This window comes from Mauremys mutica, chromosome 17 (assembly GCF_020497125.1).
Source record: "Mauremys mutica isolate MM-2020 ecotype Southern chromosome 17, ASM2049712v1, whole genome shotgun sequence".
NCBI classification, from domain to species: Eukaryota; Metazoa; Chordata; order Testudines; family Geoemydidae; genus Mauremys; species Mauremys mutica.
Window position 1 is genome coordinate 29,170,833 of NC_059088.1, and position 25,510 is coordinate 29,196,342.

The 25,510-nt window shown below is 67.7% G+C and overlaps 2 protein-coding genes across 9 annotated transcripts; one reads left to right on the top strand and one right to left on the bottom strand.

The window, feature by feature from the left end:
* Window positions 1-434: 434 nt before the first annotated feature.
* DCST2 (DC-STAMP domain containing 2) lies at window positions 435-14,021 on the bottom strand. 3 transcript variants are annotated; one of them, XM_044990961.1, is made up of 16 exons: window positions 13,591-13,924; window positions 12,855-13,238; window positions 12,386-12,556; window positions 12,076-12,177; window positions 11,278-11,472; window positions 10,541-10,606; window positions 9,390-9,603; window positions 8,617-8,774; window positions 8,361-8,525; window positions 6,855-7,022; window positions 6,457-6,557; window positions 5,126-5,256; window positions 3,652-3,779; window positions 3,401-3,494; window positions 2,331-2,591; window positions 439-1,804 (listed from the first exon to the last, which is right to left on the bottom strand). In XM_044990961.1, exons 2-16 carry the CDS (start codon window positions 13,171-13,173, stop codon window positions 1,675-1,677), a joined length of 2,403 nt encoding a protein of 800 aa, XP_044846896.1. In that variant the 5' UTR covers window positions 13,174-13,238; window positions 13,591-13,924; the 3' UTR covers window positions 439-1,674. The 3 variants fall into 3 exon arrangements, with proteins under 3 accessions (XP_044846897.1, XP_044846896.1, XP_044846898.1); XM_044990962.1 differs by lacking the exon at window positions 12,386-12,556 and having other exon boundaries at window positions 435-1,804; XM_044990963.1 differs by lacking the exons at window positions 439-1,804; window positions 3,401-3,494 and having other exon boundaries at window positions 2,348-2,591; window positions 13,591-14,021.
* DCST1 (DC-STAMP domain containing 1) lies at window positions 11,993-24,583 on the top strand. 6 transcript variants are annotated; one of them, XM_044990967.1, is made up of 16 exons: window positions 13,912-14,225; window positions 14,354-14,479; window positions 14,895-14,969; window positions 15,305-15,433; window positions 17,495-17,634; window positions 18,044-18,221; window positions 18,398-18,541; window positions 18,904-19,025; window positions 19,305-19,462; window positions 19,891-19,990; window positions 20,209-20,304; window positions 20,500-20,626; window positions 22,198-22,314; window positions 22,600-22,742; window positions 22,991-23,104; window positions 23,613-24,583. In XM_044990967.1, the coding sequence occupies exons 1-16, from the start codon at window positions 14,189-14,191 to the stop codon at window positions 23,859-23,861; spliced, it is 2,055 nt and encodes a 684-aa protein (XP_044846902.1). In that variant the 5' UTR covers window positions 13,912-14,188; the 3' UTR covers window positions 23,862-24,583. The 6 variants fall into 6 exon arrangements, with proteins under 6 accessions (XP_044846901.1, XP_044846902.1, XP_044846899.1 ...); XM_044990966.1 differs by lacking the exon at window positions 13,912-14,225 and adding an exon at window positions 11,993-12,193 and having other exon boundaries at window positions 22,198-22,742; XM_044990964.1 differs by having other exon boundaries at window positions 22,198-22,742.
* Window positions 24,584-25,510: the final 927 nt, after the last annotated feature.

The following is a 25,510-nucleotide window of genomic DNA, read 5'->3' on the forward strand; positions in this document are numbered from 1 at the left end:
GGGGCAGTGCCAGGTACTGGCTGCTGTGCCTGCACTGCCCAAGGGGGGGTGAGAAGGGATCTCGCGGTTCTGCCAGCTCATAGCCCCTCCCTGCTGGCTGGTGCTCAGAGCTGGCGGGGGGGGGAGGGCAGCGTGTCCACACCGACCCAGCTGGCAGGGAGCCACCAGCCCTGCGGGTGGGACAGGCTGTACCTGGAGCCAGCTTGTACCAGGTGCCCCTTCCCTGGATGAATCAGGTGCCAGGCCTGGCTGCGCCCCCCTGCCCTGGGGTGTCACGCGCCCTGACAGCTGGCCACGGGGCGCCACCTGGTGGCCTCCCTGGTGCATGTGGCCGGCCCTGCACCCCACGGAGCTGGCTCTGCAGGGTGGGGACTTCGCTCCCCCCCCCCCCGCTCTCCTGTGGGTTTGGCTGGCAGGGCCCTGCGGATGTGGGGGTCACGTGGGGATGTGCTGGGGAGAGCTGTGCTGCCCCCACCCCCCTGCGCATGAGCCAGCCCCTGGTTTTTACAGCTGTATGTCTTCATTTCCCGGCTGGGCGCTGGGCGGAGGAAAAGTGCTTAGTGCCCTGGGGCACAGCTGGTGTCCCCGAGTGCCCCCCGGCTTTCTCAGCCCCCCCATTGTAAATAGCTTGTGGAATAGAGCCCCTGCCCCAGCTGTCCGCTGCAGGGAAATGCAGATCTAGGGTGCCCTGCGCACCTCCATGCCTTAACTGAGGGCCGCCCCCGCCCCCGCCGGGCCTCACTCGCCCCTGCACTCCTTGCTGCTTTCTCTGGTTGCACTATGTGGGCAAGTTGGCCCAGGAAAGGAAGGGGGCCCGTTCTGTGGGCTGGGGGCCGCCCCCTCCTGCGGAGGCAGAGGAGCCCCAGGGGCCGCCCCCGAGCTGCGGCTTCCCCCCCGCGAGGGGCGTCTCTGCTGTTTGCACATTCCCGTCTGCCCTGGCAGCAGCGCCCCCCAGCCCCTGGGGAGTATTAGCCCCAGATCAGAGTTTATCTATATTTAAAGAGATGATGTAATATATTTCTCCCCCCTCCTCGCCCCCAGTGCTGTCTGCTGTCATTGTCAGTCCTTTGGGGGGGGTGGGGGGCCTGGCCTGGCCTGGCCTTAAAGTGCCTTATGGTGAACTTGAAATCTCGGCTACTTGAACTTCTCTAGTGTAAAGAAACCAAAGTACAACTCGAGTCAGCGGGAGCTGGCCCAGGGTCGGGCCCCGCACGCGCTTTTTGGTTGCTGTTGTTTTTATTTTTTAAATGAAGGCTGCTTGACAATAAACGGAGAAGCAGGGAGCCTCGGCGCGCCTGTCTGTGTGTGGCTGGCTGCCTGGGGGACCCTGCCTGTGCTGGGGGTGGCCGGGGCGCTGCAGGGGCAGGAGGTAAATGGGGGTTTCTGGGGTAACAGCAGCCCCTGGCCCCAGAGAGCCGGGGGGCTGCAGACGCTAGGCCTTGCACCCAGAGCCCCCCTCCATGGCACAGAGAGTCCAGTGCACAGATCAGCCTGAGCCGCAGGGCGCTTTATTGATGGCGCGGTCCCTGGGGACCGGGCTCCCAGGCAGGGGGAAACCCCCTGGTGCCCAGGCCGGAGCCAGTCATGCATTGGGGGGCAGGACCATCTGCCTGGTGCCCCCACCTGCACGGTGCATCTGTCTCCTTGGCACTGGTCCGGCTCCTGGTGCTTCCCTCACTGGCTGGTATCTGGGATCGTCTTCACTTCCTCCAGCTCCCCTGGCTCTGGGGGCCTGGGCCCCGGCAGGGCCCCTCCCTCCCCGTCACTGCCCTCGGGCTGCTCCTGGTAGCTGAAGTCCAGGTCGCTGCGGGGCAGAGAGGGGAGGCCCCTGAGATCAGTGCTGGCAGATGGGGCCTTCAACACCTGGCCCCCGCGCTCCCCTCCCACCCAATCCTGCTGGGCCCTGCGCACCTGCTCTTCCTCCACCTCCCCTCTCTGCTGCTTCCAGGAGCCCCCAGCCCTTCAGCCCCGCCCAGCGGCTGCCAACCTTGTCTGTCAGAAATCCAGGCCGGACCACGTGTGGGTGCCCACGAGCCCCCCTGCATGAGGTCACAGGGCCCCCCTGCTCTGGCCCAGCTGCCCCCCAGGCGAAATCCCTCCTGACTTTCGGGCCAGGCTGTAGTGGTGCTGGGGGAGTGGGTGGGGCCCAGCTTGCAGCGCCAGCCCCAGCCAGGCTGGAAACACGGGTGGAAAGGCAGCCTGGGCTGAAGCAGTGTGGGGCAGGCAGGAGCTCTCCCTATAGCATAGGCCTCCTGGGTATCCCCTATGGGCCCTGGTGCCTGGACCTGCCCCCTTTGGGCCTATGCCCCTGCCCGTTCCCAGCCGCTCACCTGGAGCTGTCGTCAGCCGCTGCCATGGGGCTGGGAGTGCTGGCCCCGGTGCTGTCTCCGCTCTCATCCTCCTCCAGCTGGGCCCAGACCCACGCGGCCAGCTCCTGGGGCAGGCGCCGGCAGGAGCCCTGGCCCTGCACTGCTTGGCGGATGCGCTGCCTCAGCAACTGGCGCAGCTGGCGCCTCTGCTCCTGCTCCTGCCCCCGCAGCGCCCGTGTGGCGCCCAGCCAGAGCCCCACGGTCTCCTCGTCACTGGAGTCGCTGTGGGGACGAGGGCCAGGCTGAGGCAGGGGAGCCATCTCCTCCCGCTGGGCCCCTCGGCTCTCACCTGCCACAGCCTGGACCCCAGCCCTGGGGGGAGCCTCCTTTCCCAGCCGGCGTGTTGTGTTGTGTTGTATCCAAGCTAGAGCTCTACACAACGGGCAGCAAACGCCAGTGCCAGCTGGGGGCAGAAATAATGCACCGGACCCCCCAACACCACCTGATTGGCCCCCAGGCGCCGGAGAGCCGTAAATCTAGAGGAGCTGGTGGGTTTTGGGGTGTTTTGATTTTTATTCCCCGCCTCGCCCTGCCCCCGTGCTGTGTGGGGCAATTAGTGTGACTTTGCCCCACTTCCCCCCCATCAGTTCTGTACCCCCAGCCCCACCTCTGCTCCTCCGGTAGCTCCAGGGGCTCTTTACTCCCTTTCCCAGGCCTGGGGGGCTGCACTAGGGTCCCCTCTCCCCATTCCAGGCTGGGTGTTCGGGGAGCCAGAGGAGCCATCCCATTGGTCACAAGAGCTGGGGGGCTGGAGCAGAGCCAGCCTGAGATCCATGAGAAGGGAGGGGGCAAGAACACTGATTGGCTGCCCTGCCCAGGGAGGCGGGACGGTGGGGCAGGCAGCCAACAGGAGGGGAGATGTCATCCCTCCCCCAGGGGTTCTCGTGGCATTGCCTGAGGGACACCAGCCACGCAAACCGAGCCCATGATGCCCCTGCCCCCAGCTGATGCCATCCCCTTGCCGTGGGCTCTGTGCCCCATGGTGGGCGCTGGGTGCTGGTGCCCCCAGGGCCCCTGCCACCCTCACTCACATCTCTTCGTCCATGTCGCCCTGGTAGGCCAGGGGGGCCATGCAGATGGAGCAGACGTTGCTAAGCAGCTGGTAGCATTCTCTGCAGTAGATCCCTGGGGAGGGAGGGGCGTCAGACTCAGCTCTGGCTGTCCGTGCCTGGGGGGGGAAGGGTCACTCACCCACCCCTCTTCCCCCTCCAGCCCTGCCCTCTGCTGCCCCCTCAGTCCCAGGCTCCCCTCCCCCCGCTGTCACCTGCGCCCTGCTTCCTACCTCTGCAGCCAGGGGTGATGCAGGTGATGAAGTCCTGGCTGGCGGCCCCACCCCCGATGCGCCCACAACCCATGCAGTACCGCTGGTGGACGCCCATCCTCTGCGCCAACCAGGCGCACAGGGGAAACCTATGGGCACAGAGCCGGGGGCGTCACTCACAGGAGGGGGATCACTGGGCTTGCACAGTGGGGGGTTGCAGGGTGGGGTTACCTGGGGGCGTCACTCACAGGAGGGGGGTCACTGGGCTTGCACAGTGGGGGGTTGCAGGGTGGGGTATGGGGGTTACCTGGGGGGGGTCACTGGGCATGCACAATGGGGGGGGTTGCAAAGTGGGGGGTTGCAGGGTGGGGTATGGAGGTTACCTGGGGGGGTCACAGGTCATGCACAATGGGGGGGGTTGCAGGGTGGGGTATGGAGGTTACCTGGGGGGGTCACTGGGCATGCACAATGGGGGGGGTTGCACAGGGGGGGGTTGCAGGGTGAGGTATGGGGGTTACTTGGGGGGGTCACTGGGCATGCACAATGGGGGGGTTGCACAGTGGGGGGTTGCAGGGTGGGGTATGGGGGTTACTTGGGGGGGTCACTGGGCATGCACAATGGGAGGGTTGCACAATGGGAGGGTTGCACAGTGGGGGGTTGCAGGGTGGGGTATGGAGGTTACCTGGGGGGGTCACTGGGCATGCACAATGGGGGGGGTTGCACAGTGGGGGGTTGCAGGGTGGGGTATGGAGGTTACCTGGGGGGGTCATTGGGCATGCACAATGGGGGGGGTTGCAGGGTGGGGTATGGAGGTTACCTGGGGGGGTCACTGGGCTTGCACAGTGGGAGGGTTGCAGGGTGGGGTATGGGGGTTACCTGGGGGGGTCACTGGGCATGCACAATGGGGGGGGTTGCAGGGTGGGGTATGGAGGTTACCTGGGGGGGTCACTGGGCATGCACAATGGGGGGGGGTTGCAGGGTGGGATATGGAGGTTACCTGGGGGGGTCACTGGGCTTGCACAGTGGGAGGGTTGCAGGGTGGGGTATGGGGGTTACTTGGGGGGGTCACTGGGCATGCACAGTGGGGGGTTGCAGGGTGGGGTTACCCGGGGGGGGTCACTCAGCCTGCACCGGAGGGGGAACTGCACGGCAGGGCGATGGTGAGGGGGTCTTGCAGTGTGCACAGAGGAGGTTACTCAGGGTGGGGGGTCACGTGACGTGGAAAGCGGAGGGGACAAGCCCATGGGATCTCAGAGGGGGTAATGCCACCCCTTGCACGAGGGGCACAGGAGCGTGAGCTGCCCCGCGGGCCCCCCCTCAGGTCTCCATATCTGCCAGTCAGGAGCCCAGGGGTGAATGGGGCGAGCTGGCGGCCAGGGCCTGGGATGGATCCCGTGAGCCCCACGCATGGAAAGACTCAGAGGACGGTTCCACCCTGCCCAGGCACCTGACCCGAGACCGGGGGGCTGGCCCCGGGGGGAGGGGGCTCCCTTACTTGGAGGCGAGGATGAGGAGCAGGTTGGTGTGGCCTTCGTCGGCCGCCCGCTGCCTCGTGGCCCGGAGCAGGGAGCTCGCCAGGCCTGTCCGCCGCGTCAGGATGCTGTTGTAGAGGAAGCACGTCCGCTCCTAGGGAACAAGGAGGTAGATGCCATGGAGGGGTGGGGGGCTGGGCCTGGGATAATCATAAGGGGGAGGGGCTGGGTGTGGGGGGCATGTCAGTGGCACGGATGGGGGGACTGGGTGTGAGGGAGGCGTGTCAGCGGCACAGGACGGGGGGCTGGGTGTGGGGGGGTGTCAGCGTCAGGGGGAGGGGGGCTGGGTGTGGGTGGGGGGTGTCAGCGGCATGGGGCGGGGGGCTGGGTGTGTGGGGGGAGTGTCAGCAGCACAGGATGGGGGGCTGGGTGTGTGGGGGGGTGTCAGCAGCATGGGGAGGGGGCTGGGTGTGGGTGGGTGTCAGCGGCACAGGACGGGGGGCTGGGTGTGTGTGGGGGTGTCAGCGGCACGGGGAGGGGGGCTGCGTGTGTGTGTGGGGGTGTCAGTGGCACGGTGCTCGGTGTTGGGTGTGGGTGGGTGTCAGCAGCACGGGGCGGGGCGCTGGGTGTAGGGGGGTGTCAGCGGCACGGGTCGGGGGGCTGCGTGTGTGTGGGGGGGTGTCAGCAGCACGGGTCGGGGGGCTGCGTGTGTGTGTGGGGATGTCAGCGGCTCGGGGAGGGGAGCTGCGTGTGTGTGTGGGGGTGTCAGTGGCACGGGGAGGGGGGCTGCGTGTGGGGGGGGTATCAGCGGCACGGGGCGAGGCGCTGGGTGTTGGGTGTGGGTGGGTGTCAGCGGCTCGGGGCGGGGTGCTGGGTGTGGGGGGGTGTCAGCGGCACGGGGAGGGGAGCTGCGTGTGTGTGTGGGGGTGTCAGTGGCACGGGGAGGGGGGCTGCGTGTGGGGGGGTATCAACGGCACGGGGCGAGGCGCTGGGTGTTGGGTGTGGGTGGGTGTCAGCGGCTCGGGGCGGGGTGCTGGGTGTGGGGGGGTGTCAGCGGCACGGGGCGGGGCGCTGGGTGTGGGGGGTGTCAGCGGCTCGGGGCGGGGTGCTGGGTGTGGGGGGGTGTCAGCGGCACGGGGAGGGGAGCTGCGTGTGTGTGGGGGTGTCAGCGGCACGGGGCGGGGCGCTGGGTGTGGGGGGGTGTCAGCGGCACGGGGCGGGGCGCTGGGTGTGGGGGGGTGTCCGTAGCAAGGGTCCATGTTCTGGCTGGGGGGGAGGGATGGAGAGATTCTCCCGCGGAGGGCCCAGGGAAGGACCCAGGCCTACTGTCCGTCTGGCTAATGGGGGGTCTCACCTGCTCGCGGGAGGGGTAATACGAGGCGCACACCACCCTGCGCAAGCGCCCCACATAGCTGCCGAAGACAGCGATGAAGAAGCACACGCCGTACATGAGTCCTGTGAGCAGGAGGGGGCGCCAGTCAGACGTGGGGGGCTGGGCACAATGTGGGGGCAAGGGGCTGCTGGGTGCAGTGGGGGGCATCTGCCAGCCACACTGATGGAGGGGGGCTGAGGCTGACCCTGTGGGTGCAGCTCTCCCGTGCGGGCTGGTGAGCCGTGGGGTGGGGCATATGGGGCCTTGCACACGCACTGACATGGGCACCCCCGGGGCACACAGTGCATCTGGCTATGCTCAGACAGCGCAGGCAGTGACGGCTAGTGCCCAGGTGCAACCCGCCCCCCCCGGCTGGTCACCGATGAGCAGGTAGGTGCGGTAGTCCGGCTCAGCAGGGCGCAGGCGGCACCGGCGGGACAGGACACTGACGTTGCCACGCTGCAGGGCGTCGAACGCAGAGACCAGGTCACGGTAGATCTCACCCGTGTAGCCTGTCCCGTTCACACTGACGCTCATCACCACGGGGGCTGCCGGCAGATGGGCTGGGTTAGTGCAGGGCTGGGTGTGGGCAGGGAGCGGCTGGGGGCCCAGCGGCCGGCGGGGCCGGGTGTGGGCGGGGAGCGGCTGGGGGCCCAGCGGCCGGCGGGGCCGGGTGTGGGCGGGGAGCGGCTGGGGGCCCAGCGGCGGCGGGGGGCGGGGTGTGGGCAGGGTGCGGCTGGGGGCCCTGCGGCCGGCGGGGCCGGGTGTGGGGGGGTTGCGGCTGGGGGCCCTGCGGACGGCGGGGCCGGGTGTGGGCTGGGTGCGGCGGGGGGCCGCGCGGCCGGCGGGGCGGGGTGGGGGGGGGGCGCGGCTGGGGGCCCCGCGGCCGGCGGGGCCGGGTGTGGGCGGGGAGCGGCTGGGGGCCCAGCGGCCGGCGGGGCCGGGGGGGGGCGGGGAGCGGCTGGGGGCCCAGCGGCCGGCGGGGCCGGGTGTGGGCGGGGAGCGGCTGGGGGCCCAGCGGCCGGCGGGGCCGGGTGTGGGCGGGGAGCGGCTGGGGGCCCAGCGGCCGGCGGGCCGGGTGTGGGCGGGGAGCGGCTGGGGGCCCAGCGGCCGGCGGGGCCGGGTGTGGGCGGGGGGCCGCGGGGCCGGTGTGGGCGGGGAGCGGCTGGGGGCCCAGCGGCCGGCGGGGCCGGGTGTGGGCGGGGAGCGGCTGGGGGCCCAGCGGCCGGCGGGGCCGGGTGTGGGCGGGAGCGGCTGGGGGCCCAGCGGCCGGCGGGGCCGGGTGTGGGCGGGGAGCGGCTGGGGGCCCAGCGGCCGGCGGGGCCGGTGTGGGCTGGGCCCAGCGGCCGGCGGGCCGGGTGTGGGCGGGGAGCGGCTGGGGGCCCAGCGGCCGGCGGGGCCGGGTGTGGGCGGGGAGCGGCTGGGGCCAGCGGCCGGCGGGGCCGGTGTGGGCGGGGAGCGGCTGGGGGCCCAGCGGCCGGCGGGGCCGGGTGTGGGCGGGGAGCGGCTGGGGGCCCAGCGGCCGGCGGGGCCGGGTGTGGGCGGGGAGCGGCTGGGGGCCCAGCGGCCGGGGGCCGGGTGGGCGGGGAGCGGCTGGGGGCCCAGCGGCCGGCGGGGCCGGGTGTGGGCGGGGAGCGGCTGGGGGCCCAGCGGCCGGCGGGGCCGGGTGTGGGCGGGGAGCGGCTGGGGGCCCAGCGGCCGGCGGGGCCGGGTGTGGGTGGGGAGCGGTGAAGGGTCCGGTTTCTGGCAGGGCTGGGTTAGTGGTTGCATCCCACTCCCCAATGTGCCATCCCTGGGGCCAGCAGGGGCAGGTGGGCCTGGCCAAGGGGGCTCAGCGAGCGCCGAAGGGTGGCCGGGGAGGGGCGGGGCTGGGCCGGGGGACTCACCCCTGGCCACGATCTCGCCATGCAGCTGGTAGCGGACCAGGTCGAGCAGCCAGAAGACCCCGTAGTCGAGGAGGATGAGGGCGAGGCCGAGGAGCACGTGGCGTAGGACGCCTGCCAGGGCCAGGCCGTAACCCAAGCGCTCCCGGCGCGACAGGAACAGGGAGCCTGGGCCAGGCGGGAGGAAGCCCCATTGAGAGCGGGTGGGAGCTGGGCGGGAGCAGCCCCCTCTGCCCAAGGCCCTGCCGCAGCCCCTTACCCGGGCAGATGTACTTGGTGCTCTCCCGTGCGGAGAGGGGCAGCACCGTGGGCCTGCCCTGCCGTGCCCGCAGCACGTCCATGGCCAGGAAGCGCCCTGTGATGTAGATGTTGTCGAAGTTGTCGTCGTGCAGGTACCGTCTGCGATAGAGCAGGGCCCTGCGGGGACACCAGGCTGAGGGGGGCGCGGCACAGGGAGCGGGGCAGGGGAGCCAGGACTCGCTGGATGGGAGTGGGGGCTGGTGGTTGGAGCAGAGGGCTGAGAGCCAGGACTACTGGGTTCTCCTCCCAGCTCGGGGAGGGGAGTGGGGTCCGCTGGGAGCCAGGAATCCTGGGTTCTCTCCCCGGCAGGGCCAGCTCCTGACCCCAGCGTGCCAAGCGCGCGCTTGGGGCGGCATTTTGCCGGGAGGGCGGCAGGCGGCTCCGGCGGACTTTCCGCAGGCATGGCTGTGGATGCTCCACCGGAGCCGCGGGACCAGCGGACCCTCCGTAGGCACGTCTGCAGGAGGTCCCCCGGAGCCGCGGGACCGGCGACCGCCATTGCGCCCCCCGCGGCGTGCCGCCGTGCTTGGGGTGGCCAAATTCCTAGAGCCGCCCCTGCTCCCCGGCTCTGGGATGGGGGGTCTGATGGGTTAGCGCGGCCGGGGCTGGGAGCCAGGACTCCTGGGTTCTCCCCCCAGCTCTGGGGGGCAGTGGGGGCTGGTGGTTGGAGCAGGGGGGCTGGGAGCCAGGAATCCCAGGTGCTGTCCCTGGCGGGCTCTGGGACGCACTCACTGCAGGTACAGGTAGAGGAGGACGCAGGAGGAGACGTGTGCGAAGAGGCCCAGCACCTCTCGGGCTGGCTGCAGCCGCAGGCCAACAGCCTCCATGATGTCCAGGGCCACCTGGGCCAGGCTCTTGGTGGAGTTGAGGCTGACGTCGAACTGGTGCACGGCCGAGATGTTGAACTCAAACTCCCTGCGCACGCGGCTCAGCACCCTCAGGACAGCTGGGAGGTCAGAGCCATGGGGATATGAGAGCTGGGGGGGGGGTCAGAGCCACAGGGGGGGTGAGAACTGGGGGAGGGCAGAGCCACGGGGGGGGGGAAGCGGGGTTGAGAACTGGGAGGTCAGAGCCATGGGGATATGAGAGCTGGGGGGGGGGGTCAGAGCCAGGGGGGGGTGAGCACTGGGGGAGGGCAGAGCCATGGGGGAGGGTGAGAACTGGGGGGGGGGCAGGGCCATTGGGAAAATAAAGCAGGGGGGGGGTCAGAGCCACAGGGGGTGAGCACTGGGGAGTCAGAGCCATGGGGGGGTGAGCACTGGGGGGGGCAGAGCCATGGGGGGGGGTGAGCACGGGGGAGTCAGAGCCATGGGGGGGAGAGCTGGGGGGTGAGAGCTGGGAGGCTCAGAGCCACGGGGGGTGAGCACTGGGGGGGGGCAGAGCCAGGGGGATATGAGAGCTGGGGGGGTCAGAGCCACGGGGGGGTGAGCACTGGGGGGGGCAGAGCCATGGGGGGGTGAGCACTGGGGGGGGGCAGAGCCATGGGGATATGAGAGCTGGGGGGTGAGAGCTGGGGGGCTCAGAGCCACGGGGGGTGAAAGGTGGGGGCAGAGCTGTAGGGAGGTGGGGGTAAAGCCACAGGAGGGGTGAGGCCTGGGGGGCAGAGCCATGGAGGGCAGTGAAGCCGTTCAGGGGACTGGAGGGGGAGGAGATCTGGAGGGGCAGAGCAACTGCAGGTGGGGGCCACCCCGATGGGCTGGAGAGGGGGAGACCTGGGGGAAGAGCAGGGGGCTGAGGCCCAGGGGCGCTGGGCACTGGGCACTGCAGTGCTGCTGAGCACATGGGGGGGGCTGCCCCCTCCCAGGGCTACAGGGCAGCGCCTCCCGCAGCACGTGGAGGACTATGTCCTGGGGACCCCCCCCGCTGCGCCCCCCGGCACTCACGGGCCACGACTCTCCTGCGCAGGAAGGGCTGCACGTACTGGGGGATGACGCAGAAGACCAGGAGCGCTGTGGGGAAAGTGGGGGGCTGCATGGGGGGAGCTGTGCCCAGGTGAGCTGGGGGCTCCGTACCTATTGCCTCGGCCAGCCCCACCCAGCAAGCCCCGAGGGGGTCTAGGGTCACCGGGTCCTGCCTCTGCGCCCAGGGCTGCACCCTCGCGCCCCTTCCAGCCCCACATCGCTGGGATTCTATTACGGAGCATGGCCCCGCCCCCTGGAGGTGTTGGCCCCGCCCCCTGGAGGGTACTCACTGTTGGCCCCGCCCCCTGGAGACACTCATACACCATTGGCCCCACCATAGCCTAGTTACACACCATTAGCCCCGCCCAGGGAACGCACCCTTGGCCCCGCCCAGGGAACGCACCATTAGCCCTGCCCCCAGGGAACACCCTTGGCCCCGCCCAGGGAACACCCTTGGCCCCGCCCAGGGAACGCACCATTGGCCCGGCCCCCTGGGGGGAGGGATAGCTCAGTGGTTTGAGCATTGGCCTGCTAAACCCAGGGTTGGGAGTTCAATCCTTGAGGGGGCCACTTAGGGATCGGGGTAAAATCAGTCCTTGGTCCTGCTAGTGAAGGCAGGGGGCTGGACTCGATGACCTTTCGGGGTCCCTTCCAGCTCTATGAGAGAGGTATATCTCCATATATTATAACTCCCCATTGGCCGCGCCCAGGGAACTCACCATTGGCCAGGCCGCAGAGCGGCTTGAAGAGGAGGAGGATGTAGCAGAGGAAGAAGAGGGCAGGGATGACGCGCTCACACTTGTCCTTGGCCGTGTCGAAGAGCCGCAGGCACTTGGTGTAGGGGGCACCCAGGTCCTGGTTGCACACCTCACCCACATGCACCAGCCAGTACCACACGTTCCGCAGGGCCCGGGCTGTGGGGACAGCATGGCAGGGCACCCTGGGGCAGCAGGGCAGGGGCCCGAGGGTGGGCAAGGTGGCATAGGGATGATGCCCATGAGTAAGGGGTTGCAAGCCAGGGTACGAAGATGTGATCCTGGGGCACAGGGAAGGGGGCATGGGGCTGTGGGGGTATTGGGGCATGAGGGCAGCGCCATGGGGCACCATGTGGGGCACAGGAGATGGGCTTTGCTCCAAGCCATGGCTGGTGCCTATGTTCCCCCGCCCTAGCGGGCAAACAGAACGGAAGCAGGGTGGGGTTGGGGGGGACGGGACTGGGGTTGGGAGCAGGCTGAGGGTAGTGAATGGGGTCCCAGACTGGAGGCTGGCATAGAGGAACAAGTTGAGGGCCCCAGTTTGGGGGCTTGCTAGGGTGAGGAGTCAGATAGGGTGGGGGCTGGCGGGGGGTTGGATCAGGGTTTTGGGTGGCTGAGGGGGTGGGGGTCAGATGGAGCAGGGTGGGGTAGGTGGAGGGGGGCGGGTGGAGCAGGCTGCAGGCTGAGCTGATCCAGGCTGCAGGGGGCCAGCAGGAGGCGGTCACTGTCGGTGCCATGTCCCAGCTGCCCCCCGCCACTCACCAACGTGCCGCACAGAGTCCATGACAGAGCGGAAGAACTTGCGGACGCGGTCACCCACCACCTTGGCCTTCTGGGCAATGGCCTTGATCCTGGTCAGTGCGCCTGGGGGCAGGACACGGTGAGCATCTGGGAGACAGCCCCCCACAAGGGCCCCCCCTGCTGCTCCCCACATTGGGCGCCGCACAGCACCCCCAACAGGATACCCCAATCCCCCTGAAACACCTAGCCCTCCCCCCAGCTTCCACAATGGATCCTTCCCTGCCCCCCCCAGCTCCCCAGTTGTGACCCATCCCCCCGCTCCCCGTCTCACTGAGCAGCGGCTCCCTGGCTTTCTGCAGCAGCTCGGCCGTCTGGTTGAGGGTGAGTTCGGCCCCGCAGGACACAGACTGGGCCGCTCGGGCGAAGTTCCGCAGGATGTTGGTGCAGGGCCCCTGCATGGCCATCCCCAGCGCCACCAGCAGCAGCATGTTCTTCCCCTGCTCTGCAGGGGGCGGCAGTCACCCAACGGCATCAGTGGGGCAGGCGGGGCAGGCAGGGCAGGGTCTGGGGGGATGCAGGGTGCCCAGGGGGGCAGACTGGGAGCTGGGCGCCAGGTGGAGGGTGTGGGGCAAGTGGCACCAGTTCAGCTGCCCCCACTCCCTGTGGCCACTCACAGTGTGCCAGGCAGGGGCAGGGCCGGTATGTCGGGCAGGGGCAGGGGAGCCTGGGGGCGTGAGGGTGACGCCAGGTGATCCCGGCACTGGGTTTGGTCCCTGTGGGATCGGGCGGGGGGCACTTACTGGAGAAGACGTGGGGCAGCATGAGCAGGACGGTGACGCGCACCTTGCTGGAGAAGGCCATCCCCAGCCCTAGGCCAGCGCCCAGGCTGGTGGTGGACACCAGGCAGTACCAGACGTTGTAGCTCTGCGCGAAGAGCACCAGGGCACCGTAGAGGCTGGCCAGGGTCATGCCCAGGGCGAAGCTGCCCGCGCTGCGCACCACGCCCCGCACGGGGCTCTCCCCCGCCAGCCCTGGCCCCCCACTGCCCTTCCTGCTCCTGAGCCACGGGCCCTGCTTTGACGTGCCCAGGGCCCTGTGGAGAGCTGAGACAAGCCCCATGGAGCTGGCGCTGGTGGGGGGGGACCCCCAATCCTCCACTTCGCCCCACGGAATGGGGCCCGGGGCTGCGGAGAGACGAGGCATTGCTGGGACCCAGACACCTCCAGACACCAGCCCCTCTCCCCGACCCTCTCAGCCTCCTCCCCGCCCCACCCCAGCCTGCTTGGCTCTCTCCTGCTCCGGGTGCCCACTACGTGCCCAGCTCTCAGCACGCCTGGGTGGGCATGGGGCTGGCTCCTGCCTAATCAGCCTGTGGGGGGCGTTGACCTCGTCTGGTCCGGGGGGCTGTGTGATGCACAGATCAGCTGGCCCCCACTGCGGACGATGCTGGGGCTGGCCCATGTGGCTCTGGGGTGATAGAACCCAGCTAGCCCTAGCCCGCACCAGCTAGTGGGGGACCTTGTTTCTCCTTCTTACCAGCCCAGTCTGTGGGGCTCTGTGTTCGAGTCTGGCCTGGGGCAGGTGGCACACGCCAAGGGGCCGCAGCAGTGGGGTGTGTGGGGATGGAGGCAGCTGTGCAGTGGCGCGGGGACCTGGTGTCCCACTCCTGGAGAGTCACAGGCACCAGGGCCCCATCAGGTCTCACTTGGGCAGGATTCCATGGCGGGAGTTGCTGCCCGTCGCTGGGATACGAGGCACTGGCGGGCGCGGGGAGCCCCAGGCCTCGCAGCCCGTTGCCGGGATATGGGGCATGGGCGGGCAGAGGGAGCCCCAGGCCTCGTAGCCCGTTGCCGGGATACGGGCACTGGCGGGCGCGGGGAGCCCCAGGCCTTGCAGCCCGTCGCCGGGATACGGGCAGTGGCGAGCACGGGGAGCCCCAGGCCTCGCAGCCCGTCGCCGGGATACGGGCACTGTCGAGCGCGGGGAGCCCCAGGCCTCGCAGCCCGTTGCCGGGATACGGGGCACGGGCGGGTGCGGGGAGCCCCAGGCCTCTCAGCCCGTCGCTGGGATACGGGGCACGGGTGGGCGGAGGGAGCCCCAGGCGTCACAGTGGAGGGAGGAGAGCACAGGTGTCATGGGGAGACCAAAGCGGCAGAAACTGCCCAATACGAGTGAGACCCCCCTCGGGGATCCTGGCCTGGGCCCCAGCCCCTTGAATCCCAGCGCCCTGTTACTGGTGGGGCAGCCCCCCCATGGTGCCCTGGGGAGACCCGGCATTAACCCCTGTCTCTCCCCACAGCCCTGAAGCGAGCCGTGCTCGGCCTGCTGCCCGCCTGCTGTGCCCGCTTCCTCTGGAGCCAGCCCGACCAGCTCCGCCTCAGCAAGTTCTTCCTGGGCGCAGGCGTTGGGGGCTTCCTGGCCCTCGGTGAGTCCAGCTGGGACCTGTAGGCAGGCTGGGGAGGCCCTTTGGAGCTGTTAGAACCCAGGACGGCCAGGATACGGGGTAAATGGGGGGGGGGCTGCTTGGGAGCCTGTGATGGGGGCCAGTAATGCCAGGGCAGTGCTGACAACAGGGATGTTGGGGTGTCTGAGGGCACTCGGATATCAGGGGGGATATTGGGGTGGGGGGGTCACCCTAGTTTAGCTACATCAGCCTCCAACCCCATTTTGTTAAAGCGATGCCATTGCCTTGCGCTGCCCAGGCTGTGGCCTTCCTGTAGCCGGCCTGAGCCCCCCGTGATGGGCGGGGCATGTGTGGGGCTGGAGGGAGGGATGTGTGGGCAGGGAAGGGCCCGAGGTGCTCAGGGCGGCTCCCACATTCTAGCTTCTTGGCTGTCCAGGCCTCTCCCAGCTCCTCATCTTCCCTATGAGCCTCGACGAGGGTCACAAGATCGAGCTGATGTACGGGCTGGCAGGTGGGTGCCCAGGGGGTCGGTGCCCCCTGGTGGGTATGTGCCCTGTACTGGGGCGTCTCCCCAGGGTGAGTGGGTGCCCAGGGGGCCGGTGCCCCCTGGAGGGTAGGAGCCCATCGTGGGGGGGCAGTGCCCCCTGATGGGTGGGTGCCCAGGGGGTCAGTGCCCCACGGTGGGTGGGTGCCCATGGTGGGTGGGTGCCCAGGGCAGGGCTGTTTGTGTTTCCTGTGGTGGGTCGGTGTCTTGTGGCTGGGGGGCGGGTGGGCCTGACCGGTGCCCAGCTGGGCCGCAGGCTGTGGGAAGAAGCCACCAGCTCTCTCAGCCCCCCTCCCCTGCAGGTGTCAGTGCCCTGGGCTGGGGTGTCTCCCCGCACTTCCGCTGCGCCAGCCTCCTGGTGGCCCCCAAGTTCCTGGGCAAGGAGGGGAGGCTCTACCTGCTCACCTACGTCCTGGCTGCCGTCTATGACGGTAAGGAGACAGGCCGAGGCTGGAGATGGGTGGGCGTGGGGCCCCCTCACCGGGCACCTGGTGTGACCCCCCCCCACTGGGCACCTGGGGGTGACATCCCCCCCCCCCCCGACTATAAGGATGCTGCTTCTGGCAGGACACAACTGAGTGTATCGATTCAGGGCAAATTGCTCAGAGCCAGGCAGTCACAGCCCAAAGCTGGGGTCCTTTACACACCAAACCAGCCAAACAGAGAGGACTTCGGTCTCACCCCACTGGCTAACCACAAGTCACCCAAGCAATTCCCTTAGACACTCCAGTTTCCCAGTATCACCTCCAGTGCCACTCATTATGGGGACGAATGGTTATGAAAACCAATACCCCAGTAAAAGAAAAAGGGTTCTCCTGATTGTGATGAACTGGGAATATTCTTAATGTTTTCTCTGAATACTGTGTTGGTGCCTCAGTGTCCCCTCTGCAGTTCTTAATATCTAGGTGGTGGGATCAGGGGGTGTGATTGCTGCAGAGCAAAGGGCCAGTGCACCTAAATGCCTGACACTGTCTCCTAGCAACTGATGGTCTGGGTCCCTCCTCTGCAAAGGTGCCAACTGAAGGTGTTGGAGACAAAGAGGTCAGGTGACCTCCTGGCCGGGGAAAGGGGCTGAGCAGAGAAGGAGAGGCTGGAGGGGGGTTTCAGTCTGGAGCTGGCTGGGGACGAGGACCACCTAGATACTTAAGAACTGCATAGGGGACTCTGAGGCACCAACACAGCATTCAGAGAAAACATTAAGAACATTTCCAGTTCGTCACACTGATCCCAAAGGACCAAGCCCCTGACCCAGGTCCATATACAAGTCAGATCTTACCCACAAATCATGCTGTTGCCAGTCCTTTAGAATCTAAAATCTAAAGGTTTATTCATAAAAGGAAAAAGATAGAGATGAGAGCTAGAATTGGTTAAATGGAATCAATTACATCCAATAATGGCAAAGTTCTTGGTTCAGGCTTGTAGCAGTGATGGAATAAACTGCAGGTTCAAATCAAGTCTCTGGAGTCCACCTCCAGCTGGGATGGCTCATTCAGTCCTTTGTTCAGAGCTTCAGTTTGTAGCCAAGTCCCTCCAGAGGCAAGAAGCAGGACTGAAGACAAGATGGAGGAGCTGCAGCAGCTTTTTATAGTCTCTTGCCCTGTGGCTTCTCTTTCTTTGTTCAAAAGACAAGCTGTCCAAAAATCTCAGAGTTCTGTGCATGGGCAGGTCCCTGCATGTCTTGCTGAGTCACAAGGCGTATCTGCCTTCTCTCCATGGGTCAGTTGTGTAGCTGATGGGCTGTAATGGGACGTCAAGCAGGCTAGGCCGAGCTGACACCAACTTGTCTGGGGTGTCACCCAGAAGCACAGCACAAGTTTGAAATACAGACAGGTCAGAGCCAATATTCATAACTTCAGCTATAAAAATGACACACACACCCAGACAGCAGCATCATAACCAGCAAACCAGAGCCTGGTCTTAGACACCTTCTTTGACCCCCTTTATACAAGATTTGGTGCCACTACAGGACCTTGGTTGGAACAATGATCTATACCGGGGTCGGCACCTTTCAGAAGTGTGGGCCAAGTCTTCATTGACTCACTCGGATTTAAGGTTTCACGTGCCGGTCATACATTTTAACGTTTTTAGAAGGTCTCTTTCTATAAGTCTATAATATAACTAAACTATTATTGTATGTAAAGTAAATAAGGTTTCAAAATGTTTCAGAAGCTTCATTTAAAATTAAATTAAAATGCAGAGCCCCCCGGACCGGTGGCCAGGACCTGGGCAGTGTGAGTGCCACTGAAAATCAGCTTGTGTGCTGTCTACCCCTGATCTATATGGTCCCAGTTTGTGTCAATAACGTCACCCCCCCACTGCGCCCTCATTGGGCACCTGGTGTGACCCCCCTCCCCACTGCACCCTCACTCGGGGTATGGCAAGGGGGGGGTTCGTTTTTCACCCCATCTCAGCAGGGGGCTGTCAGGTGGTTCTGGCCCCAGGCCTTGCCCTGGCGCCGGGGGCTGTGACCTGGCCGCATGGCCCATCCCCAGGCCCCATCGCCAACATGCGGCACAACCTGGACGAGGTGATCCGCTCCGTGGGCTGCACCGTGGAGCTGCAGATCAACCACAGCCGGCAGATCTGGAAGGTGTCCACGGCCCCCCTGCGTGCCGTGCTGCGCGACATGGTGGTGAGGAGCAGGGAGCACGGGCAGGAGCCTGGCCGGGATGGCCAATGAGGAGCTCTGGCCAGGGAGGGCACAGTGTGTGTGTGGTGGAGGGAGCGTGGGGGATCAGGGGGGAGGCCTGGAGCACTGGGGAGCCTGGCTGGGAGGGGGACAAAGACACCAGGATGGTGGGGAGCCCAGCTGGGGGGGCGCAGGGACACCGGGGAGCCTGGCGGGGGGCACAGGGACACCAGGGAGTCCGGCTGGGGCCGGGCAGATGAGCTGGGCAGTTGAGGTTGGGCACCGGGGTAAGGGCAGCGGGGCAGGAGCTGCACTGAGTGGTGGTTCCTGGAGGTCCCCCACTCAGCCCAGGGTGAGGTTCCCCCCCATCGTCAGACCCGCCCCCCCCCGTGAGCACCTTTTCCCCCAGCAGAAAGGCGGACAGACCCTCAATGCGGAGACCCGGAACGTCTCGCAGGCTTTTGCGGGGCTGAACGAGCAGGTGGCCAGCGAGGCGGGGTACGGCGTGAGGCGCCCGCGCCGGGCACAGGGGCAGCGCGCCGCCAGCACACAGCAGCTGTACGAGCAGAAAACCAAACTGCGCTGCAAATGTGAGTGTGCCCAGGCAGCGCGGGAGCGGGGGACACAGTGCCAGGCGGCCTGTGAGGGGCCGAGGCGGGGCCAGGCTGCACCAGGCAGGGCTGTGGCTCCGCTCGCTCTGTGGGGCTGAGCCGGGGGCTGCGCTGGGCTGTGGCGAGAGGCCCCAGTGACCTGCTCCCCCCCCCAGATGTGATTGACGAGGCGATCGGGCGCTGCCAGGCCTGGTTCGACGCCAAGCACCAAGCCTGTCTGCAGTGCATTGCAGTGCCCCTCATCAGCCATCTGCTCTGCCTGCCCATGAAGTTCAAGTTCCTCTGCCACGTGGTGCAGGGTGAGTCTTTGGGGAGACCCTGGGCTGGGGGCAGCTGTGGGGGAGGGGAAGGGGCCAGAGGGTGACCCCACGGTGGAGGAGCTGGGAGCCCTGGCTGGCTGCTGCGTGCCCATGTCCAGGGACGTGGGCAGCGGGGTGGCGGAGAGGACTAGGCCTGCTGCAGAGAGTGAGAGACCCTCCTTCCATGACCCCCCCACGCTGGGACCCTCTCCCACCTGGGGCCCAGTGCTGCCAGAGACCGGAAGAGCCAGGAAGCCCCCCACACCTTTAGCGGCCCTGAGGTGGGAAGGACAGGTGGGGCTGGGCCCATGGTGGGGGGCTCCCCACTCCATGCAGCTCACTTCAAACCCCCTCCCCCGCAGTGATGCACGCCTGGTGCAGGGACAAGATCCCCGTGGAGGGAAACTTTGGCCAAACCTACGACAAGGTGAACGGCTCCGTGGCCGGCATCAGCCAGGACTTCAGCGCCCAGCTGGTCGTCCAGGTGTGACCGCCCTGCCCCCGATGTAACGCCCGCCCTTCCCCCATCCCTAGGGTGTGACACCCTCCCTCCCCCCAAGGTGTGACATTCTAGGGCAGAAAGAGTGCCCCCCTGGGGTTGTAACATCTTCCCCACCCTCCCGGGTGTGAGCCCGACCTCTCCCCCCGGCCAGGCCCCGACGGTGCGTAAAGCCCCCCTGTACAAAGTGCCCCCGGAGGTGAGATGCCCAGCCCCCACGCCTGCTGCACCCCCCGCCCCGCTGACTGGCTCTCTGCCCCCCAGCACGAGCCCCAGGACACGCTGATGGGCGTGAACGTGTCCCGGGAGCGGCTCACCGAGGAGGTGACCTCGCACGTGCGTCAGCAGAGCGTCCGGCTGGGCCAGGCCATCTCCGTGCTGCGCCTGCTGCTCTCCTGCACCTTCCTCTTCGTCTTCATCTCGTGAGCTCGGCCGCCGGCCCGCGGGGGCAGGGGACGGGCTCCGTTCCCTTGCATGGGATGGCACCGAGCCTCCACTCCCACATGCCCTGGGGGATGGGATGGGACGCAGCATGGCCTAGGGGGTAGACCAGGGGCTGGGACTCAGGACTGGGCTTCTAGTCCCACCTTGGCCACTGCGTGACCTGGGGCAAGTCCTGTTCCAACTCCATGCCTCAGTTTCCCCATGTGTAAAAGAGAGACGGGATCCCGACCTTGTAAAGCCCGTTGCGACCTGTGGACAAGCTGTGTGCAGCCTCTGGGATGAGGCCTCCCCTGGCAGCAAGGGGTGGGGCCCTGTGCCCCGTGTGCCTGTCTGGCAGTGCCCAGCGTGGGGCGGGGGGGTTGGCCCAGCGGGGCCCCAGGTCTCAGCTCCCCCACTCCTCTCCCAGCGCTTTCTCCTACACGAACCACTATAACCATGACATCCGCTTCGACAACCTCTACGTCACCACCTACTTCCGCCAGCTTGACGCCCGGCGCTGGAAGCAGGTGAGGGCACCTGGCCTGGCTCAGGGAGGGCATGGGGAGCCGCGGGCTGGGGATCGGGGGGCTCGGCGATGGGCTCTCAGGCAGACAATCCACTAATTGTCCTGCTCCCTGTTGCTGTTCCAGGTGAGTGCCCCTGGCCAGGCGGGAGGTGGGGTGAGGGCCCTCGGGAGGGGCAGGCCCCGGGTGCCAGCCTGTGCTGCTCTGCTTTGTCTCTCCAGAAGAAGCGTACGTTGCTGCCCCTGCGCCGGGCCGAGGTCTCCGGCGTGATCTTCCCCTGCAGGCTGGCCGTGCAGCCGCCCGAGCTGAAGAGCCTGGTGAGTGGGGGCTGGGGGCCACACTGGCACAGGCTGTTCCTGGCTGCCCGGCGGCGTCACCCCCGTGGGAGCCCTGGCGGCTGGCGCTGACCGAGCATCACACGCTGTACTTTGGGGGAGCACTGGGCTGGGAGCAGGGGACGTTTGGTGGGCCGGGAGGTCTGGGGGAGGCTGTAACGCACCCCTCCCCCTCAGATGCTGGAGCTGCTGGAGTGCGTCCCCCCACTGCTCTTCCTGCTGCTGTCCTGGGGCCTCGACCACGTCCTCTACACCATGTTCAGCGTCATCCGGCACCACTCCTTCGTGCAGTACTCCTTCCGCAGTGAGCGCCTGGCACGGGCAGCCGGCCCCCTCCGCCGCCCCACGGCACCGCCCCCCGCCCCACGGCACCGTCCCCAGCCCCATAGCACCGTCCCCCGCCCCATGGCACCGTTCCCCGCCCCATGGCACTGTCCCCAGCCCCATGGCATCCTCCCCAGCCCCATAGCACCGTCCCCCACCCCATGGCACCGTCCCCAGCCCCATGGCATCCTCCCCAGCCCCATAGCACCGTCCCCCACCCCATGGCACCTTCCCCAGCCCCATGGCATCCTCCCCCGCCCCATGGCACTGTCCCCAGGGACAGCTCCCCCGCCCCATGGCACCGTCCCCCGCCCCATCTCCCCCGCCCCATGGCACCATCCCCAGCCCCATGGCATCCTCCCCCGCCCCATGGCACCGTCCCCTGGGACAGCTACCCCGCCCCATGGCACCGTCCCCAGCCCCATGGCATCATCCCCAGCCCCATAGCACCGTCCCCTGCCCCATGGCACTGCCCCCCACCCCATGGCACCGTCCCCTGCCCCATGGCACCGTCCCCAGGGACAGCTCCCCAGCCCCATGGCACCGTCCCCCACCCCATGGCACCATCCCCAGCCCCATGGCACCGTCCCCAGCCCCATAGCACAGTCCCCAGCCCCATGGCACTGTCCCCAGGGACAGCTACCCCGCCCCATGGCACCATCCCCAGCCCCATGGCATCATCCCCAGCCCCATGGCACCGTCCCCAGACCCATAGCACAGTCCCCAGCCCCATGGCACTGTCCCCAGGGACAGCTCTCCAGCCCCATCTCCCCCGCCCCATGGCACCGTCCCCAGTCCTATGGGACCGTCCCCAGGGATAGCTCCCCAGCCCCATGGCACCCTCCCCAGCCCCATGGCACTGTCCCCAGCCCCATGGTACTGCCCCATGGCACCGTCCCCAACCCCATCTCCTCCGCCGCATGGCACCATCCCCAGGGACAGCTCCCCAGCCCCATGGCACTGTCCCCAGGGACAGGCACAGCTCCCCCGCCCCATGGGACCGTCCCCCACCCCATGGCACCATCCCCAGCCCCATTGCACCATCCCCTGCCCCATGGCACTGTCCCCAGGGACAGCTCCCCCACCCCATGGCACCGTCCCCCACCCCATGGCATTGCCCCATGGCACCATGCCCCGCCCCATCTCCCCCACCCCATGGCACCGTCCCCAGCCCCATGGCACTGTCCCCAGCTCCATGGCACTGCCCCATGGCACCATCCCCAGCCCCATCTCCTCCGCCCCATGGCACCATCCCCAGGGACAGCTCTCCAGCCCCATGGCACTGTCCTCAGGGATAGGGACAGCTCCTCCGCCCCATGGCACTTTCCCCATGGACAGGCACAGTTCCCCAGCCCCATGGCACCATCTCTGGATGATGGCCTCCCTCCCTCCAGCAGCAGCAACTGCCTTTCACAATATCTGGTAGGGGGCACCCGCACTCCAGCCCCACAGGCAGGGCTCACCAACTCCCCTCCCTGCCTTCTCAAGGCCTCTACAACCCCCCACCTGTGTGTGTCCCCCTCCCCATGACCCCGACTCTGCCCGCTGCAGGCAGCCACCACCTGGAGGTGCGGGTCGGGGGCCGCTCCCTGCTGGCCCGGCTGCTCCGAAGCACCATCGGCGCCTTGAACACGTCCTCCGAGATGGCACTGGAGTCGACTAACCTGGGTGAGGGTGGGGGAGATGGACACCCCTCCCCCACATGGAGGGTGCCCCCCCCAGGCATGGGGCTCCTGAGGGCGCAGGCTCCCGTGGCCTGGCCCATCTCTGCCCAAGCCCAGCTGCTCTCCAGAGCCTGTGGATATTCCCCCTCCCCTCTGGAAATTCACGGGGGTCGTCCGGGCGAGACCCCAGGGCAGCGCCCTCTCCCCTGCTCGGCGCTCCGGCTGCTTGGGGCGGGGGACGAGGGGAACACGGAGCCGAGGCCTCACCCTGTCTGTCTGGCCCCCGCAGCCTGCCTGCCGCAGCCCCAGGCCATGGCGCAGAGCGACTACCTGGCCAGCTGCCTGCCCCTGGGGGCCCTGGTGCTGCTGTGTCTGGGGCAGGTGTATGCCCACCGCCTGCGCCGCGTCATTGCTGCCTTCTACTTCCCCAAGGTGAGCCCTATCCTGCCCCTGAGACCCCAGTGACCCCCTCCCGCACCCCGAGACTCCTCCCTCCCCTCTGGTCCCTCCACACGCCCTCCCTCCTGTCTCTGTAGATTCTAGCCTGGGCTGGGGGCTGAGATCCCGCTCTCCCCACACTCCTGGGGGTGGGGTCGCCCCCAGATCCCAGGGGAGTGAAGCTGGGGGAGGGGCTCTGCCTTCCTGCCCCCACGGCCCCTCAGGCTCTCCCCTCCGGCCAGCGGGAGAAGAAGCGGGTTCTCTTCCTGTACAACGAGCTGCTGCGCAAGCGCCAGGCCTTCGTCCGGCTGCAGAGGAGACGCATCGCCCGGCGAGCCCGGCGGCACCAGGCCTTTGTGAGTGCAGGCGTCGGGCTGGGTGGGGCGAGGGGCTGGCGAGGGGCAGGGGAGGGCCCTGCAGCCCCCACATACGTACACACCTCTGCACACCCACGGAGACAGCAGCCACACTCACACCTGCTGGTGAGAGCCATCGCACACCCCTTTGCACAATTGTGCACATGCTCACACATGCATGGGGGAGCCATTGCACACACCCTCTGCACACACTCGCCCGCCCGTTGCCACAGGTGGATGGCCACCCCTCCCCACAGCCCTCCCCAGCTCGTGTTATTCTGCTCCTCCCCCCTCTGCTGTCCCAAAGTTCAGGGCACAGCAGCTGGGGCCACAGTCACATCACAGGCTCTGGCTCCCACTCCGACCCCACAGCCAGGACAAGACCCCGGCCTGGGCTGCAGGGGAGGATGCCAAGCAAAAGCCCCAGGGAAACTGCCTCTCCCAGTCCCTTGGGAGAAGGACCCACTGCCCACGCCCGCTAGAGCCCCCGGCCTTGTCCCTGCTGCAGGAGAAGCCCCTGCTGGAGCGTTTCTACCTCTGGTGCCCACTTCTGCGCCGCTGCCTGCGCCGGTACTGCGTGCTGTGCGGCTCGCCCGAGAGCCGCACCGCCCAGCTGTGCCCCACGCCCACCTGCGGCACCATCTACTGCCAGCCCTGCTGGAGGGACATGGGGCAGGTCTGCTTCGCCTGCACCCCCGGCCACGCGCCCCTGTCTGGAGACAGCAGCAGCGAGGAGCAGATGACCTACGCGGACTGAGGCGCGGGGGGCCAGCGGGAGGCTCCTCCCCAGGACGGGGCTCCTGGCTCATTAAACAGACGCTGGTCTTGGCCTTCCTGGCTGTCTCATGTCCCCCTCTAGCAGCTGGTGCACAGGCAGGATAACAGCCTGCTCCTCCTGCTGGCTGAGGGAGTTAGTCCTTTAAGCTCCAAAGGCTGGGGGCTGTGCTAGCGTCCTGGGTTCAAACCCTGGTGGGAGCCTGTGGTCAGGGCAGTCCCGAGGAGCTGGTGTTTGCAGAGCAGGGGCTGATCCTCAACTCTCTCCTCCCATCTTTGGTCCTGCCCCAGTCCCCCCACCCCCGCATGCCTGTGACGCAGCTGGGAGCCAGCGCCACTAAGGCCAGAGTTTTGTATGACTCAGCTCCAGATGTGTGGACCCAACTCCCCAGCCCCAGATGTGTGGAGACAACTCCGCATTCAAAGGCTGCCCCGCGCCCATCTCCAAGCAGCCCCGGCCCATCAGGGTTGTCCTGAAGCCTTGGCAGCAGTAGAAGCTTCTCCTGTTAGACCCGTCTTCCAGGACAGTTGGGGGAAGAGGGGTTAGCGTGTGGGGGACGGGGCAGTTGGGGGCAGAGGAGTCAGGGTGTTGGGCGCAGGCGGAGGGGAGCGGGGCAGTGTCACGGAGTGTGGGGGAGTCAGGGCCCGGCACCCCCACTTCCTGCGATTCACCGGGACTCTCAGCCAGCCAGTAACACAGCAAGTTTATTAGACGACAGGAACACGGTCCCAAGCAGGGCTCGTAGGTACAACCAGGACCCCTCAATCAAGTCCTTCTGGGGGGTTTAGGGAGCTTAGACCCCAGCTTGGGGTTCCCTGCGTTGCCCCCCCCAGCCCAAGACTGAAAACCAAACCCCCTCCCCCCGCCGCCTCCTCTCCTTTGTTCAGTCTCCAGGGCAGAAAGTGTCACTTCTCCCCACCCCCTCCTGGCTCAGGTTACAGCTCAGGTAGCTTCCTGCCAGGGAAGTCCCCCCTCCCCAGTGTAACTCCCCTGCAACATTCCCAGGTCACATCTGCCCCACTCCCTGCTCCGTCACAGGCAGTCAGGGGGGCAAAGGGGTCAGGGTCTGCAGGGCAGGCGGAGGGGAGCGGGGCAGTTGGGGGGCAGAGGGGTCAGGGTGTTGGGGGCAGGCGCAGGGGAGCGGGGCAGTTGGGGGGCAGAGGGGTCGGGGTGTTGGGGGCAGGCGCAGGGGAGCGGGGCAGTTGGGGGGCAGAGGGGTCGGGGTCTTGGGGGCAGGCACAGGGGAGTGGGGCATAACGGGGGCAGAGCGGTCTGGGGGGCGGGGTGAGGAGCGGGGCAGAGGGGTCGGGGTGTTGGGGGCAGGCGCAGGGGAGCGGGGCAGTTGGGGGGCAGAGGGGTCGGGGTGTTGGGGGCAGGCGCAGGGGAGCGGGGCAGTTGGGGGGCAGAGGGGTCGGGGTGTTGGGGGCAGGCGCAGGGGAGCGGGGCAGTTGGGGGGCAGAGGGGTCGGGGTCTTGGGGGCAGGCACAGGGGAGTGGGGCAGTTGGGGGGCAGAGGGGTCTGGGGGGCGGGGTGAGGAGCGGGGCAGAGGGGTCGGGGTGTTGGGGGCAGGCGCAGGGGAGCGGGGCAGTTGGGGGGCAGAGGGGTCGGGGTCTTGGGGGCAGGCGCAGGGG

Excerpts from the sequence above, each read along its gene's own strand:
- DCST2 (XM_044990961.1), bottom strand. The coding sequence starts at position 13,173 with ATGGGGCTTGTCTCAGCTCTCCACAGGGCCCTGGGCACGTCAAAGCAG. Across the intron at positions 12,178-12,385 it reads AGCCAGGGAGCCGCTGCTCA|GCGCACTGACCAGGATCAAG; the intron begins GTGAGACGGGGA and ends TCCTGCCCCCAG. Across the intron at positions 10,607-11,277 it reads GCTCTGCGGCCTGGCCAATG|CGCTCCTGGTCTTCTGCGTC; the intron begins GTGAGTTCCCTG and ends CTTTCCCCACAG.
- DCST1 (XM_044990964.1), top strand. The coding sequence starts at position 14,189 with ATGGGGAGACCAAAGCGGCAGAAACTGCCCAATACGA. Across the intron at positions 18,222-18,397 it reads AACCAAACTGCGCTGCAAAT|ATGTGATTGACGAGGCGATC; the intron begins GTGAGTGTGCCC and ends TCCCCCCCCCAG. Across the intron at positions 20,305-20,499 it reads CGCCCGAGCTGAAGAGCCTG|ATGCTGGAGCTGCTGGAGTG; the intron begins GTGAGTGGGGGC and ends CCTCCCCCTCAG.